Genomic DNA, 18,544 nt, shown 5'->3' with positions numbered 1-18,544 from the left:
ATTATTAAGGAAAACTTGCGAAAACAAACAGCAACAGCAGAAACAATGGCAGTAACCCATGCTTTGTATACTAGGGCTTGTTTTAGATTCAAGAAAATGTTCAACTGAATACTAGGGAGATGTAAATCCAATCTTTGGCACCTTTATAAAGAAATTTGTTACAGTAGAAGAGCTAGCATTTCTAAATGTCTCTTTAGCTTAAGAATTAAAGAACTCTCTCACTTATATTCCAAAAAAGACACTTAGGAGAATAGTGTGCAATTTTACATGATTGTTCCTCAAATGAAATTTTTCTTTAATTTGACATGTTGACAGCAGTATACACTATAACTTAACACCTTTGAAACAAATGTGGGTTTTATAGATAATTATCAGCCACTGGAGCACTGGTAGCATAGTGGTTAAAGCTCTCGGCTACAAACCACTGGTGGCAGAGTGGTTCAAGCTCTTGGCTAGAAACCAAAAGGTCAACACTTCAAACCCACCAGCAGTTCTGAAGGAGAAGATGTGGCAGTCTGCTTCCCCTAAAGACTTACAGCCTTGAAAACTCTGTGGGACAGTTCCGCTCTGTCTTACAGAGACTCTGTGAGTCGGAATCAACTCGACAGCAGTGAATTTGGCTTGGTTTTTTGATCAGCCACTGATTGGTGCTGTGTTTACTTGAGGTGATAGAAGGGACAGTTTTATAAAAGGTGTTATATGACTTTTCTCACTTATCATTTGATAATGAATTTAAGTCTAACTCATATAATGTTTACAACTACATTGAGCTTGAAAACACTTGGATCAATTTGATCAGATCACAGAGATGTTATTTGTGTGCTATGATAAGCAAGATTTTTTTTTATTAGCAGTTAAGTTTCCACAGGTATTATAAACATGTCGAGTGAAAAAAAGAGATGGAATCTTTGAAATCAGCTTACACTTTAGGTAAAATGGGGCCAATATTATCAATCCATATTTATTTGAACTGTTGGACATGACAGTATCTAGGAGAATTATGAAATTACCAGAAATTTAAAGATAGATTCCCACTGTAACCATCTTCCTTTCCCACTTCCACATATTCTCTTTTGGCTTAAAAAGCACAAAATGATAACAAAAAGCTATTAATTTAAGGAAACAAAGATGCATACCAAAAACCAAAACCAAACCCGAGTCGATTCCAACTCGTAGCACCCCTATAGGACAGAGCAGAACTCCCCATAGGTTTCCTAGGAGTAGTTTGTGGATTTGAACTGCTGACTTTTTGGTTAGCAGCCAAGCTCTTAAGCATTATGGCACCAGGCTCCGTTAAACATGCATAAGCTAATAATATTCAGAGGAAATAGCCACATAAATAGCTAAAGTCTTTTTAATTATAAGGGTATATTATTTGTAAAGTCTTGATTTAGGGTGACTATTTCCAAACAAACAATATTTTCCCGACTTGCTACTACTTAGAAGTGAGAAGCAAATGAGAAGGGAATGTGTTTAGCTGAATACTGTACTATATTCCTGGAACAAATACCTGAAGATATTTTGAATTTTATAAATAAAAGAAGCATGCTGAGATTTTTGCCTCTGGCCATGATAAAGTAACAGAGACTGGATTTACTCTCCCATCTTAACCGCCCCCCCCCCAAAAAAAATGGATAAAACAACTGTTTTCAGTAACTGTACCATAGGTAGCACAGGAGAGGGTATCCTTGAGGGAAGAGAATCAGATGCGGTGAGCATTGTGATTGCTAGGCTAAAGCATAGGGACAGGAAACCCAATCAGAAACAGTGGTATCCCTGTAGTGAGGACATGGAGCTTATAGTTTGGGAACAGGAAGGCACCTAAACGTGTATCACGTAAGAACCTTACAGCACATAAAGTATAAGAGCCTTAGCACTAATACATGGTAGATTTAATCAAACCGTGTCAATAGGCACATTAAGTAAAAAATATGAATAATACAACCCTTTTAAAAGGCAGAGATTGTCATACTGGATTAAAAAAAAAAATAGAGCAGCTACATGCTGCCTACAAGAAAGCCCACTTTAAATATAAAAGCACAAATGGGTTACAAATAAAAGAATGAAAGAGTAATGCTAATCAAAGCGAAAGCTGTAGAGGCTATTACAATCTTAGTAGATTTCAGATCAAACATGTTGCCAGGAATAAAGAAGGTAAATTTCACGTTGATAAATGGGTCAATTCATCAAAGGGTTTATTCACCTAATAACAGAGTTTTAAAAGACATGAAGTAAAAACTGACACAAATGAAAGGTAGAAAAGACAAATCCACAATTAAGGACAGAGAGTTTAACACCCCTCTTTCAATCTACAAAGCAGGTAGGCAGAAAATCAGTAAGGATGTAGAAGATTTGAACAGCACTGTCTACCAGTTGCACCTGATTGACATTTATGGAACATTAAAGCTGACTGTGTTATAATATATATTCTTTTCAGGTATACATGAAACATTTACTAAGATAAACCATAATCTGGGCTGTAAATAAACCGCAATAAATTTTAAAGAATTTAAATAATACAAAGTGTGTTTTCTGGCCTCAGTAGAATTTAGACATTAACAACAGAAAAATATCTAGAAAATCCTCAGATTTTTGGAAACTAAATAATGCAACTTTGAATAGCCCATGGTGCAAAAAAACATACAAAAAAAAATGAAATGATGACAGAATATGCTGAACTGAATAAAAATTAACACATGACATATGAAATTAGTAGAATGTAGCTAAAGCAGTGCTTAGTGGAAAATTTATGAGCTGAACGCCTTATTAGAAAAGAAAAAAGGTTTAAAATCAATAATGTTAGTTGTCACATCAAGAAATCAGAAGAAAAAGCATATTCCAGAAGTGAAAAAAATAATAATAATAAAGAGCAGGAATCAATGGAATAGAAACCAGAACAACAGTAGAGAAAATTAATGTCACCAAAAGCTGCTGTTTTGAGAAGACCAGCAAAACTGATAAACTTCTAGCTAGACTGAGGTAAAATAGAGAACACATAAATTGCCAGTATAAGGAATGAAAAGGGGATATCATTCCACAACTTCTGGACAATAAAATAGGGAAATAGGTCAGTAGAGATTAGGGGGATATTATAAACCAGGGACAAATACCTTGAAAACACGGACTATTGAAACTCACTGATGAAGAACTAGAAAACCTGAGTTGCCCTATATTACACGGAAGAAATTGAAGCGTGGGTTGAAAACTTTTTCACCAGAAAATTCGGCAGCACAGATAATTTTGCGGCTGAATTATACCAAACATTTAAGGAAGGAATAATACCAATTCTCTATACTTTTTCCCAGAAAGTTAAAGAAGAGATAAAACTTCCCAACTCATTTTATGAGCCCAGGATTATCCTGATACCAATATATATATATATATATATATATATATATATATATAAAACGAGAAAACCACAGACCAATACTACTCATGAATGTAGAGGCAGAATTTTGTAGCAAAGCTTGGCATATTGAATCCAGCAGTATATGAAAAGGATGGTACATCATGGACAAATGGGGTTTATCCAGGCAAGATTGGCTTAGCATTCAAAAATGAACCAGTGTAATTCACCTCCTGATTAAAGGACTGCCTCTTGGCCTCTGTACAGGTTCTGTATGAACACAATTAAATGTTCTGGGTTTCCCATTCTTTACAACGTTATCCATAATTTGTTATGATCCACAAAGTCAAATACCTTTGCATAGTCAGTAAAACACAGGTAAACATCTTTTTGGTGTTGTCAACTTTCAGTCAAGGTCCGTCTGACATCAGCAGTGATAACCCTCATTCCTCATTCTCTTCTAAATCCAGTTTGAATTTCTGATAGTTCCCTGTTGATGTACTACTGCAACTGTTTTTTAGTTATCTTCAGGAAAAAAAAAAAAAAAAACAAAAATTACTTAAAACATGGAATACTTAGGGATAAACTGGAGAAAAGATATGTATGAAAGACCTCTGCACTGAAAACTGTAGAACATTACTGAGAGAAAGAATTGCTAAATATAAGGAGGAATATACTGTATTCATAGATTAGGAGATTCTGTACTGTTAATACATCATTTGTCTTCAAATCTATAAATTCAATGTAATCTCAAACATAATTTCAACAGGCTTTTTTCATAGAAATTGACTAACTCTAAAACTATGTAACAGTTTTAAAAAGAAAAACAATGTTGGAAGAATCAGTTATAATGCTAAAGTGATAAAGACTCTGTTATTGGCAAAAAAAGATAATCATAATAGAGCCATAGGATAGAAGTGAGAGACCAGAAATATGGCTCAGTGGTTAAGAGCTACCGCGAGCTACGGGTGCTAACCAAAAAGGTCAGCAGTTCGAATCAACCAGCTGCTCCTTGGAAACCCTATGGAACAGTTATACTCTGTCCTATAGGGTCGTTGTGAGTCAGAATTGACTCAGTGGCTGCAGGTTTGGTTTGTGTTTTGATAGTGTTGAATGGACTTTCGTCAAAGTTGTCAAGACATCAATGAGGAAAGGAAAATCTTTTCAACTACAGTGCCATATGTAGGAAAATAATCCTTAACCCTTACCTGATACTATATATAAAACAATTTATAATGGTCTAAAGAACAAAAACTATAAAATTCTTGAAGAAAACTTAGAAAATGTTAGTGACTTGGGTTAAGTGAAAATTTCTTAAATAGAACAAAAAACAACTTACCTGTACCTATAAAAGAAGAAAAAATTGAAAAATTAGATCTCTTCAAAGTTAAAACCTTTTAACCTTTGAAAAACGTATGCAGAAGAAAATGCAAGCTACAGACTGGGAGAAAATATTTGCAAAACATATATCAGACAAATCAGTTGTATCTAGAATATATATAGATCTTGTCTAACTCCATAGGAAGATAACCTATTTACTGTATTTTGAAAAAATATTAACAGACACATCACCAAAGAAGATAGGGAGATGGTAAATAACTACATAAAATGGTGCTCGATATCATGAGCCATTCGGGAAGGGCAAATTAAAACCAGAGATGCCACTGCATCCACTGGAATGGATAAAATTAAAACAGCAGACTACATTCAAGTGTTGGTGAGAATATGGAACTGGACCTCTCACTATACTGATACTGGATTTATGAAATGGTATAACAACTCTGAAAAACAGTTTGGTTGTTTCTTGTACATCTACCTTAGGACCAGCAATTCCCCTCCAGGATTTTCTACACAAAAACATGCACACCAATATTCACAGCCGCTGGAACAGGCTCATTGATAAATAAGTTCTAGTATATATGTGCAATGCAATACCACTCAACAATAAAATGGAATGAAATACTAGTACACATAATCATATGAATGAAGCTCAAAATAATTGTCAATTGCAACAAGCCAGACTAAAATGAGTACATCGTGTGTAATTCAAATAATATAAATTTTTAGAAAATACAAAGTGACTTTGGTGTATGGGAATGGTGAGGGGAGGGATGAGGGATGGGAAACTTTGGGCAGTGGTTACTTGATTGTGGTGATCCTTTCATGGACACATACGTGTGTGGAGCTCATAAATTATGGTACAGATTTTTATATATACAGTTTACATCAGTTATACTTTGATAAGCTGTTATAACAAAGACAAAAAAGTTGTCTTCAGGACTAATGGACCACAAGTACCACAGCCTCCACCAGACAGTCTAGCACAACTAGATGGTGCCCAGCTACCACCACCAACTGCTCTGAGAGGGATCACAATAGAGGGTCCCAGACAGACCTGGAGAACAATGTAGAATTACATTGTAACTCACATACACACACACACAACAAAAGACCAGACTTACTGGTCTGACAGAGACTGGAGAAACCCTGAGAGTATGGCCCCCGACACCCTTTTAACTCAGTACTGAAGTTTGCCTTCAACTAAAGATTAGACAGGCCCATAAAACAAAACGAGACTTAGGGGCATAGCAGCCCAGGGACAAAGACGAGAAGGCAGGAGGGGACGGGAAAGCTGGAAATAGGGAACCCAAGGTCGAGAAGGGGAGAATTTTGACATGTTGTGGGGGTGGCAACCAGTGTCGAAAAACAATGGATTGTTTAATGAGAAGCTTTTTGCTCTGTGAGCCCTCATCTAAAATACAAAAAAAAAAAAAAAAAACACAGATTAAAAGAAAAGTTGATTCTGTCACTTTTTGCCAGCTTAATGGTTGTTTCACTGGAGGGACATATTCTTGAGGCTGCATACTCTCTCATTTTCCATGAAGTCATTCAGCATGCATAGCACTATCAGCTGCTGGCTATATCCCAAGTCCCTATACCACACAGAGAGGCTTTGGGGCCTGTAGTCACACTGGCCTTTTTTCTCTTCTATTCTAACCAGAAGGAGGAGTTGGACCTCAAAAGTCATACCAGTTCTCTACCCTTTCCAAAAAAAAAAAAAAAAAAGTTGTCCCCATATAATATGGTGCTATTTTTGCAGGTTAGCCAAATTTTTTGTTCTCAGTTGCCATCAAGTCAATTCTGACTCACGGTGACCCCATGTATGCAACTCCATAGAATTATCAAGACTGCGACATTTCAGAAGCAGATTGCCAGGCCCGTTTTCCAGGGTGCCTCTGATTGAGTTCAAAAGGCCAGCTTTTAGGCTGGTAGTCGAGTGCTTAACAATTTGTGCCTCCTAGGTACTCCCGAGTAGTTTTTCTTAATAGTATTTTCATTTTGCTTTTTGAAATTCAGAAGCATTTTCTATCCACAGGAATTGTTTGCAAGCAAAACTATTTTAGTATATTACTTTTCTTCTGTGCTTCTTAGCAGAATTTTACTTAGTTTTCAAAAGTCATTACTTTTAACCTTGCTACTTTGCAGGGAATGTCTGAAAAAAAACTATTGATTTATGTGCAGTGGTAAATAAAGAAATTGATCTCAGAAAATTAAGGGTATTTGTGGAATTCATTTTGCGAATGGACATTTTTAATATTTATGCTTTTTAAATTTGTTTATATAGGGTACTTGGTGGGGGGGTAGGATGTACCAGAGAAAAATCAAGAATTAGTTTTCTTTAAAAATGTTGCATTTTAGTCTTTCACGTTGATGATGTTTATTGTACTTAAAGTCTCTATTTTCTGTAACTTAGTATTCTGTCAGACTTAGTGCACTTTGTGATTGATATAATGATACATAATTTTTAGATCTTGTGCCAAGTATTTGTAGCCTGTTTTATTCCCTTCCACCTATCACTTAGGACTGATTTGATGATATTGTTCTGGACAGCAACTATACAGACACACACACACATATACATACGTGCTTGTGCAGTTTTATACTGTTTATAATGTTGAGAACGCCAACTATGTAAACTTGGAAAATTTTTCTTATATTTAAGTAGTATACATAAACTTTATCTCTTAAAATTTTTATGGCAAGAAATAAATATTTTAAGACACTCTTGTCTGATTTGTTGTCTTGTGGCACAGTGGTTAAGAGCTCGGCTGCTAACCAAAAAGGTCGGCAGTTTGAATTTACCACTCATCCCTTGGAAACCCTATGGGGCAGTTCTCCGCTGTCCTATAGGGTCACTATGAGTTGAAATGGACTCAATGGCAATGGGTAAATGGGTATTTAAAAAATGGGTAATAATTTTTATTGTGCTTTAAGTGAAAGTTTACAAATCAAGTCAGCTTCTCACATGTAAACTTACATACACCTTACTACATACTCCCATTTACTCTCCCCCTAATGAGTCAGCCCGCTCCCTCCTTCCAGTCTCTCCTTTTTTGACCATTTGGCCAGTTTCTAACCCCCTCTACCCTCCCATCTACCCTCCAGGCAGGAGATGCCAACATAGTCTCAAGTGTCCACCTGATGCAAGTAGCTCACTCCTCATCAGCATCTCTCTCCAACCCATTGTCCAGTCCAATCCATGTCTGACGAGTTGGCTTCGGGAATGGTTCCTGTCCTGGGCCAACAGAAGGTTTGGGGACCATGACTGCCGGGGTCCTTCTAGTCTCAGTCAGACCATTAAGTCTGGCCTTTTTATGAGAATTTGGGGTCTGCATCCCACTGTTCTCCTGCTCTCTCAGGGGTTCTCTGTTATATTCCCTGTCAGGGCAGTCGTCTGTTCTAGCCGGGCACAATCTAGTTCTTCTGGTCTCAGGATGATGTAATCTCTAGTTCATGTAGCCCTTTCTGTCTCTTGGGCTCATAATTACCTTGTGACCTGGGTGTTCATCATTCTCCTTTGATCCAGGTGGGTTGAGACTCATCGATGCATCTTAGATGGCTGCTTGCTAGCGTTTAAGACCCCCAGACGCCACAGTTTAAAGTGGGATGCAGAATGTTTTCTTAATAGATTTTATTTTGCCAATTGACTTAGATGTCCCCTTAAGCCATAGTCCCCAAACCCCTGCCCCTTCTTTGCTGACCTTCAAAGCATTCAGTTTATTCAGGAAACTTCTTTGCTTTTGGTTTAGTCCAGTTGTGCTGACCTCCCCTGTACTGAATGTTGTCCTTCCCTTCACCTAAAGTAGTTCTTATCTACTATCTAATCGGTAAATACCTCTCTCCCACTCTTCCTCCCTCCCGCCTCTTGTAACCACAAAAGAATGTGTTCTTCTGAGTTTAAACTATTTCTCAAGATCTTAAAATAGTGGTCTTACACAATATTTGTCCTTTTGCAACTGACTAATTTCACTCAGCATAATGCCTGAATTACATTTTTTAAAGTTTCTTTTAAAAAAAAAAATTGATAACATGGGTGGTTTTTCTTCTTTCTGGAAGGTTTGGTTTATCCACCAATAAGAATTGTTTACTTTGTGTAGCAAAGAGGTGTGGAAGAGGTGTATAAATTCTAATCCCTGAGAAACTTGAAGTCTTTCTGACAAATAATACAAAATTAAGTTTTTGAAAAGGAAAAGTAGAAGGATGGTGTATTACTCTAAGTTCATCACACAGCAGTGGCCTTTGGTAATTCATTGTTGAATGAAAGGTGTTTATTTCAGTAGATGTGGAATTTGAAGGGGTCATTGACTTGGAAGTGTCTGGAAAGGCTACTTGCAGGAGGAGGAGGAATTTGCTTAAATGCTTTTATTGGGTATAAGAGCGCCTGGAACGTAGTGAGCACTCACTGAAAGTTGTTATTGTTGCTGTCATCACTAGCAGCTGGACCTTGCTGAATAGAAGGGTTATAATAAACAGGCTTGAATGAGGATCATATTCCTGCCTGGGCAATGACAGGCACAGAAGTTCTTCGTGGTTTGCTATGAATATGTGGTACTGGAGTTAAAATTGTGAGCCTAGTACCAGTTAGAGTCTCTGCTGTTCTTACATTAATTATGGTAGATGAGTGCTGAACACATCACTAATCTATATCCTTTAGTTTAATTGTTGATTAATTTAAATATCTGCTTACCAGCAAATTCTTATAATCTTCATTTAGGTTTTGTTTGTTTTTTAATAGGAGCATCGGAATTTGCCTTTTATGCGTGAGCTTCGGTATCTATTTGCACTTCTTGTCGGTACAAAAAGGAAATATGTTGATCCATCAAGAGCTGTTGAAATTCTTAAGGATGCTTTCAAGTCAAATGACTCTCAGCAGGTAGCTTTGTTGTACTTACTGATTTATTAACCATTTTGTATTTTATTTAATCTGATTGTTCTTTACACAGCGTTTTCAGTGATACATGACAATTTAAGATGTGGTTAAATAACCAGGAGCCACTTGGAACATTGTTTATTTAGAAGACTGACTTTTAGATTAAGGAAAAAAAAAGAGAATAAGGGCGTTGAAATTGTGAAGATAAATGATTTCTTAAAAATAATATTGGATATTTTCCTATAAAAATACAAAATGTCTATAAATGAACCAATGTTTTCACATATAATATGAGAAATCAAAGAAAGGAGGAAAGCAGAAGAGAAAGGAAAAAAGTAGCAGAGAATAATAGCGACAATGTTAGAAAAGATGCCAGTGAAGAAGTTTGTTTTTAATTAATTTTATTTTTATGTTCTAATTATACTGCACTGTGATTAGAGAAAGTTGCTTGTAATATTTTAACTAACGAAATTTTCTGATTCTTTTGTAACCTAACACATGATCAGGGAGTCCTGGTGGTACAGTGGTTAAGTGCTCAGTTGCTAACCAAAAGCTCAGTGGTTTGAACCCACCAACTGCTCAGTGGAAGAAAGATGTGACAGCCTGCTTCTGTAAAGATTACATACAGCCTTGGAAACCCTATAGGGCTGTTCCAGTCTGTCCTGTAGGGTCACTGTGAGTCAGAATTCAACTTTGCAGCATTGTGTTTGGTTTGGTTTTTAATTCATGATCATTTTTTCTGAATGTTACATTTATATGCTTGAGAAGAGGGTATTATCTCTATAATTTTTAAGTGTAGTATCCCATATAGATCTTTGGGATCTGCCTGATTTATATTGATCCTGGTAGATATGGTTGCTTATTTTTGTCCTCTTTACCTCTCTCATCCTGAGAAAACCCGTTGCCATCATGTAGATTCTGACTCATAGCGACCCTATAGGATAGAGTAAAACTGCCCCAGAGGGTTTCCAAGGAGCGGCCTGGTGGATTTGAACTGCTGACCTTTTCGTTAGCAGCCAAATGCTTAACCACTGTACCATCAGGGCTCCCTTATCCTGAGAGTGGTGTGTTAAAGATTATTTGTATTGGTTCCATGTATTTCTTCTTGCTTCTCCTGTACTTCCTGTTTTATATAGATTGTGTATATTGTTTGGTACAAAGATATCTATAATCATTAAATCTTCATTGTCAATTGTGACTTTTAGCATCATTAAGTATCCTGCTTTATCTAATAGCACAGTCTTAACCTCTACTATTTTATTATTTTGAGTTATTTTATTTTTAGTCTTTTTGTATTGCTGCATTTTAATTGTCTTTTGCACATAGCATACAGTTGAGTCTTCATTTATAAGTCCATTTTAAAATCTTTTTCATGTGGGAGATGAGTGTGTTAATTTCCTAGGGCTGCAGTAACAAATTACCACAAAGTGGATGGCTTAAAACTACAGAAATTTATTATGTCACAGTTTGGCAGGGCTATGCTGTTCTGAAGGCTCAAAGGGAGAATCTGTTCCATGACTTTTTCTTAACTTCTGGTATTCGGGCAATCCTTGGCATTCCTTGGCTTTTAGATACAGCATCCAGTCTGTCTACAGTGTCACATGGCCTTCTTTCTGTGTGTATATCTCCTCTACTGATAAGAACACCAGTCATGTGGGGTTAGGGCCCATCATCATGACATTATCTTAACTGGATTTCATCTGTGAAGACTCAGTTTTCAAATAAGATCACATTTAGAGGTACCAAGGGTTACGATTTTGACATATATTTTGGGGGGTTACAATTCAACCTATAACAGCAAGTTACACCCATTTACATTTAGTCATAAGACTGATCTCTTCTTGTGTTATGTCTTATTATTTTTTCCATAGCTCAGGTATGTTTTGTCTATAATTTTCTTCCCATAGTTTTTTGTATTCTCTACTTCTTAAACTTCTGTTTTTTAGATCTTGCCCTTCCTATTTTTACTTTTCTTTCTCCAGTCCTTTTCTCTCATGTTTTCCATCTTAGAATCTTTTTGTTATGTTTTCTGGGAGATTGTCTTCACTTTATTTTCCAAATCTTCTGTTGAATGTTTTATTTCAGCCATCATATTTTTTTTTTTTTAGGATGCTCCTTCTGGTTCTGTTTTTTATTTTTATACTTTTTTGTGGCTTTTTTTTTTTTTTTTTTAGTATATATACATATATATGTATATGCACACACGCACGTATACATATATATGCGCTGCCTCCCCCAGTGGCCTTAGTATACAATTAAACTTTAAAAATCACTGCTGTTTCCTGATACCTCTTTTCCTCTGAAACTATTTTTTTTTCTTTTTGTTTTACTTGTGTTGGAGGTATTCCACAGATGTGATCTTCGGGTATATTTTCATATTTAAGGATGAAGCTGCACAAAGTTTATTAGGAGTTATATGTGTAAAAGGAGACAACTAGCTGTTATTCTGTTATCTGCCCTGAATGTCATAGTGGAAATGCCTTTACTTTGAGCTAGCAGTGTAGACACTAATGAGTTTTCTCACTGTTGATTCTCTTTCTCTAGAGGTCTTTTAGAGGAGAACACACGTCAGTGCAGGCTACAAAGAGTTTGATTCTCTTCTGTTCCCCCAAACACTTGAATCTGAAGTACACATCAGTGACTTAGTAGAACAAATCAATAAGTAAGCATCATTATTTAAAAAAAAAATATGGATTCATACTTACATTTAGTATTCTTCCTAAATATTTTAAGTATAGTCATGCGTTGCTTAACATCCATGATACGTTATGTGATTTGGATGTTGTGCGAACATCAGCCTTGGCCACATAACATCCTTTCAGGCAACGTCCAACCATATATGTGTCCATGGTCCCATAAAGTTATATAGTACAGGAGGAGGTAGAGCCTGTGTCCCTGCCCCCAGCAGGAGCGAGGGAAGGAGAAAGGCTTTCAGGGAAGGAAGAGGAACAACAGTAACTGCTGACTGTCGCCAGAAGCTAGGAGAGAGGCATGGAGCAGATTCTTTTTTCAGAGCCCTTCAAAGGAGTCAACACTGTTGGTACACTGATTTCAGACTTCTAGCATCCAGTACTCTGAGAGAATAAATTTCTGTTGTTTTAAGCCACCCAATTTATGATACTTTGTTATATAGCACACTAGAAAACTAATACAATTTCTTAAGAAGACAGAGTATATATACTCAGAGAATGTGTGTGTGTATATATATATATATATACTTTCCGAAGAGTATTATGATAACTAGGAAACCAGTTTGTTTTCTGCTAGATATAATCTTTCAAGAAAAGTAAAGTTATAGAAAAGTATAAAAAGTTGTTTTAAGATGGTATTTTAGTTTCTTAGAGCTGCTGTAACAAATTGCCATAAAGCCAGTGGCTTAAAACAACAGAAATTTATTCTCTCACAGTTTGGAGGACAGAGCCTGAAATCAAGTTGTTGGCATGGCCATACTCCTGCAATGGCTCTGGGGAAGAATCCTTCCTTGCTTCTTCCAGCTTCTGGTAGTTCCTTGGCTTGTGGCAGCATAACTCCAGTCTCTTCCTGTCTTTATACGGCCTTCTACTCTGCGTGTCTTCTTTGTCTTCTCTTTTTCTGTCTCATACTGACAAGTGTGATTGAATTTAGGGCCCACTCTAGCGATCCTTACCTTTATTACATCTACAAGGACCTTTATTTCAAATGAGATCACATTCTGAGGTTCTAGTTGTAAGTGGTATGGATATTTATAACTAGATTTTTGTCCTGAATTATTTATTTTTATTATTGTAACTTTATGACTTTGGAGCAATTAAGCTTTCTAGACCTCAGTTTCAACATTTTTAAGATGCATAGTTTGGTCTAGATGGTCTTCAGCAAACTCCTAGCCGGAAAAATATATGATAGTAAGTTAATTTTATACCTGGGCCTATTTTTATTAGTAAAGACATATTGCTTATACTGATTTAATCTGCCTTTGATTGGACAGTCTTAGTGGGGTTGATTTATTTTTTCCTGTTTTCTATATGAACATATTTTCTATGTTCCAAGCGAAATTATTTGGAAAAATTATGGTAGCTGAGAAGTGCAACTTTTATCATCTATTCCTGTTTTCCTGTGTTAGGGAGCCAGGGCTGAAGCAAGGAAAGGTGAAAGGTGATGTATGTGTTGGTTCTGAGTAGATCAGGTTGAGGTTGATGGCGCAGTGATGTAATTCTGCTTCACTGAGAACTTGACAGTCGGGGGATCAGTGATTGGTTGGACTTAACCTTTCCAAGTTAACAGATACATTAGTTAAAGTGGATGTGGCTAAAAAAGTTGTGTAAGTTGAAGTTAGAAAATAAATTTATTGTCCGAAAGCACTTTTCTTCCTCCCATGAGAGATGCCATTAATAATCTTTATAAAAGGAAGACCCCTTTGGTAGTGAGGGCCCTTCATTTTATAAAGATTCATTACAGAACTCTCTTTTGGGATATAGCTCTTTTTTTTTTTTTATCCCATTCATAAGTTTGAATTTTAATATTTTTTCCTAACAGTGATGTCAGTATAACGCACGTTTTTCTTAAATATTGATTTCATACTGATTAAATTATAAAAATTTCTTGCATATAATATAAAACACTTGATATGATAACCATTGTATGGGGAGTCAGTAATTACACATTTAAATGACTGGCTATAGATTTTATGTTGTGATGTTTAACATCTTTATAAGTAGGCACGAATACCAGAAAGACTTTTTTTCTTTCCACAGCAAGACGTGAGTGAGTTTACACACAAATTATTAGATTGGTTAGAAGATGCCTTTCAAATGAAAGCTGAAGAGGAAACGTAAGTTACCATGAAGTTTAACAATGAGATTTTAGAAGGTCATTTTTTTCCTTTTATGTATTTAGTATCAACTGAAAAATGGAACCAAGACAGACTTATGGGAATCTAAATATTATCTGTGTTATTTACAAGCTATTTGTAGTTTGTGACTACAAATGCTGAATAGCTTCGGGTGTTTACTGTAAGATCAGAATCTATCCAAAAAGATCAAAATAATGAACCCCAAAAGGGTTGATCCACCCATGCACAGGTCTTTTCCTTAGATTCAACAGTCACCTTCCAAGAGGAGGAATAGGTTAGCGGTGGTGGTGGAGAAAGGCTAGGAGTATTAATTCTGCTGAAGTCCTTTTGCATGGAAACATGAGAACAGATAAAAAGTTTCTTCTCAATACTCCCTAGCTTGTTATGGTCTGCCATTTGGGTCTACTCATTAAGGCTGGTTATTTAAAATGTGTGACTTCGCCTCTGTAGAGGAGGAAATTAGCATGCTTTCATGATGATTGCCCCCTCTCAAATGAGATCACTCTCCTAATACAAACCCTTTGTTCCATTGTGTGCCTTTTTGAAACACTGGTGGACCATGTAGGCTTTGCTTCCCCATGGCTCTGACATGAGTCTTCAAGGTGCAGTAGTTAAATTACTGCATAAACACTGCATACCCAATACTGAAATTTTCTTTCTTTTTTTCTATTTCTAAATTATGTCCAGCTTCATTATCCAATAAAGATCATTATTAATGGTCTATAATGAGATTAAATTAAGGATGTTCTAATAATACAATGTTAACAGCAAAGATTGGTCCCAAACTCTCATAATGACCCCCTTTCATTACCAAATTTCCAAGGAAGACTTAAGTTTCCAAATGACATTCCCTTGATCTTTTAAGGTAAAATTTAAATAAGGCAAGGTCAAAAATAAAATCTCTTGCAATCCAACAAAAAGAAAAACCATTTGTAAGTTTTTTAGGTCATTCAGCCTCAGCTGCACATGCATCATTTCTGTGCCTAAATAGACTAGGGTCCTACAACTCTAGCCTGCACATCTCTATCCTATGGGTGTAGCTCCTGTAGGACTTCAGAGGCTGAATGACTCGTATAATTAATATTGGCCCCTTACTTTTGAAATAAAGAAACAAAAGCAAAAATTTAAACCCTTTAGCTGTTTGTCAAAATTATTATTTCCAGAACTTAATTCTTAGCGCAGTCCAGATACAAGCTGCCGTTGCTGAAGAATTGTCTTCGTTTTAGTTCTGCCAGGATGCCAGTCATAAAGGGTCAATTGGTTGCAGACAGCGAGCTGTGAACTTTAAATTCAGTTGGGAGAAATGTCTCAAGAGATTAATTATGACACTAAGGCCACAATATCTGAGGAGAAAAAGGAAATCAATTTTTTTGGAAGCTGTCTGCTGTCGTAGGAGGTGGCATTTGAGAGCTGCTTTGGCAGTGAGTTTTTGGAAAGTGCTTCTTTCCTTGTATCTGAAAGTGGAGGGCTGACCAGAAACACTTTGGAATAGCACTAAAGACTACCACGGGATTGTAGTAAGGATTCTATGAATCACTGACCATCAGTTGCTCTAAGTATTAAATGGTGAAGCATGTAACACCCTTATCAAGGGACAGCAGGCTTTCGTTGCTGATGGTCTGTGTACTCATCTGTGTAAAACAGGAAATGAAATATTAAAATTTTATAGAAATGTATGCTGGCTGAGAGTGGATTTCCCCCTTCTCAACAAGTTCAAATAAGTATATTTTGTTCAGACTGAAAATATGAGATTTAATTTTGTAACAATAATAAAAATAGCAAGCACTTACTGAGTATGTACTGTCAAGTACTCTTTGAAGTGTGTTCCGTATATAAACTCATCTTAACCCTTAAAACATTCCTGTGAGTTAAATTACTATTATCTTCAGTTTGCAGGTGAAGAAATGAAAGAATAAATTTAAGTACCTTTCCCAAGGTGACACTATAATTAGTAGGGCCTAAGTGCATTTTTTTTTTTTTAAGTGCATGATTAAGTGCATGATAACCACAAAAAACATTATTGTTGTATGTTATAGTTTGTTTCATATTTTGTGTATTTATTATTTATAAATCCAAAAATTATAGCCACATTTATGTTTTTGTAACATGCTTTAGGGATGAAGAGAAGCCAAAGAACCCGATGGTAGAGTTGTTCTATGGACGATTCCTAGCCGTGGGAGTGCTTGAAGGTATAGTTGGCTCATGTTTACTTTTTATTACAAGTGAAGGGATGTTGTTATCCAGTGGCTCCTCTATCTTGATAGTGACTCAGTATTTGTTGAACAATTTTTATTTTAATTTGACTCGCTCTGTTTAGCAGTTTCTGTTACATTGCCACTAATTATTTGCACAAGAACACAGAATCAAGTGACTGAAAAGGAAGGTACAGAGTGCCTTATCACATGCTAATTGGTATTTACTGAATCTTACCCTGATAATATTTCCAGTGAGAGTGCATCTTTTACACTGTGAGTTGTTGGAATATAGGGATTTATGGGATCCTTTAATTTTTTTGTTTTTTTTTTTTTAGAGAGAATATTGGGGCTTGGTATGGTGGTGACTTTTTATTTTGAAGAATTTCAAGCCCTACGTGTGCTAGTCTCCTCTTGAAAGCTGAACCTACCAATTTAGCATAGTCAGGGTAGTGTAGGGTCACCATTTTTTAAGTGATTATGAAATGCTTTAGACACTAGTTTTCAAAAAAAGGTATACTCTATTTTTTGCCAAATTGCTTAAGAGTGATATTACTTCATCTACCCCGAATACCTGTTAGTTATAATCCGGACCTAATCAGTTTCTCTTTGATTATCCTAGCAAGGGAAGGAAATTGGGCTCACTGTGTGTACTGCATATAATAATAAGTCCCAAAGCATAAATTTTTAAAAAAAATTATTTTCCCATATTTCTCAATCAGTCAATATTTGAAAATTATTTATCTCAAATCCCCCAAAGTATAAAATTTGGAAGACTATTTTTCTTTTAGAATCTTGAGTAATGAATTCTCATGAAGTTTTGTTTGAATATAATTTTTTAGTACAGGATACAGAACACAGCACAAGGCAGACATTAACTCAAAATTTATTCAGGCATTTAAAAGATTATATTGAGGTGTCAGTATATTTTTGTTGGCCTCAAACATGAAATATTCATTATTCGAGTGGAATACTTTACATGGTGCATTATGTTCCAATTTGGGATGCTCGTATTATTGTACTGGTTTTATTTGAAGTACAATACTGTATCTGAAGTGGTAGCTTTGTCAATTAATATTAAAATCTTTGTGCTCGATGCCAGTAAGTTGCTTCAAAGAAAGTGTGCTGTACAAACATGATTTTAATGCATTTCCACATGAATGATATGTTTGATTGAGCAAGATATTTTAGAGCACTTTCTTATCATTTTTGCATGTATTTTCCTATGCCTTATTTTACACCAGTGCTCCTTAATTAGAGGCAGTTTCACCCCTCATGGACATCTGGCAATGTCTGAAGACATTTTTGGTTGTCACAGCTAGGTGGGTGGGGGGGTGGTTGCTATTGTCATCTAGTGGATAGAGGACAGGGATGCTGCTAAACATTTTGTAATGCATGGAACAGATATCACAGTGAAAAATTATTTGGAACAAAATGTCAGTAGTGTCGAGGCTAAGAAATCTTATGTTAGACCACTGCTTCCCTACCTTCTTGGTTTAAAAAAAAATCCTGCTAAGTTGATTTATTCTATCAGATTATACCATCGTTTTTGATGAATTCATCAATCGACTTCCCCAATCCTTGTCTCTTTTTTTAATTGAAGATTAACTCACATTACCCTCTCCATGTTAACTCTTGCCGTCGGCTTCGGTTTCCCTGCCCACAAAGATGATCCTTTATATACTCTTGCTTTTCATTTCCTTGACTTCCTCATTGACACTGACTTTCCCTTGCCTTCTGCCTCAGCTGTCAGCTCCTGCTGTGATATGCTATCATTGCCATTAACTCCACTACCTCTGATAACTCCAATCATTTCCAGTTGTTTGCTAAAGCCCCCAAGTTCTTCAGCTTTTCCAGAACTTCTGGTTCCTTGACTCCTTTACTTTGTTCCTATTCTCCTTTCCTGTATTTCACTTGCTTCCTTGTTGATCATTACTTTCACTCTTACAAATATCTAACACTCTCTT

At 36.1% G+C, this 18,544-nt stretch overlaps 1 protein-coding gene across 8 annotated transcripts in view; it reads left to right on the top strand.

Annotated features, from left to right (window-relative positions):
* The window catches only part of USP25 (ubiquitin specific peptidase 25), a 167,790-nt gene that overhangs the window by 91,893 nt on the left and 57,353 nt on the right, over positions 1 to 18,544 (top strand). For all 8 annotated transcript variants that reach the window (XM_049858421.1, XM_049858420.1, XM_049858419.1 and 5 more), the window contains 3 exons: positions 9,423 to 9,560; positions 14,288 to 14,364; positions 16,501 to 16,574. In XM_049858421.1, coding sequence (XP_049714378.1) covers positions 9,423 to 9,560; positions 14,288 to 14,364; positions 16,501 to 16,574 — 289 coding nt within the window. The remainder of the gene's footprint in view (positions 1 to 9,422; positions 9,561 to 14,287; positions 14,365 to 16,500; positions 16,575 to 18,544) is intronic.

This window comes from Elephas maximus, chromosome 18 (assembly GCF_024166365.1).
Source record: "Elephas maximus indicus isolate mEleMax1 chromosome 18, mEleMax1 primary haplotype, whole genome shotgun sequence".
Taxonomy (NCBI): domain Eukaryota; kingdom Metazoa; phylum Chordata; class Mammalia; order Proboscidea; family Elephantidae; genus Elephas; species Elephas maximus.
Note: the sequence above shows the minus strand (reverse complement) of the source record. Positions and strands in the feature narration are given on the sequence as shown.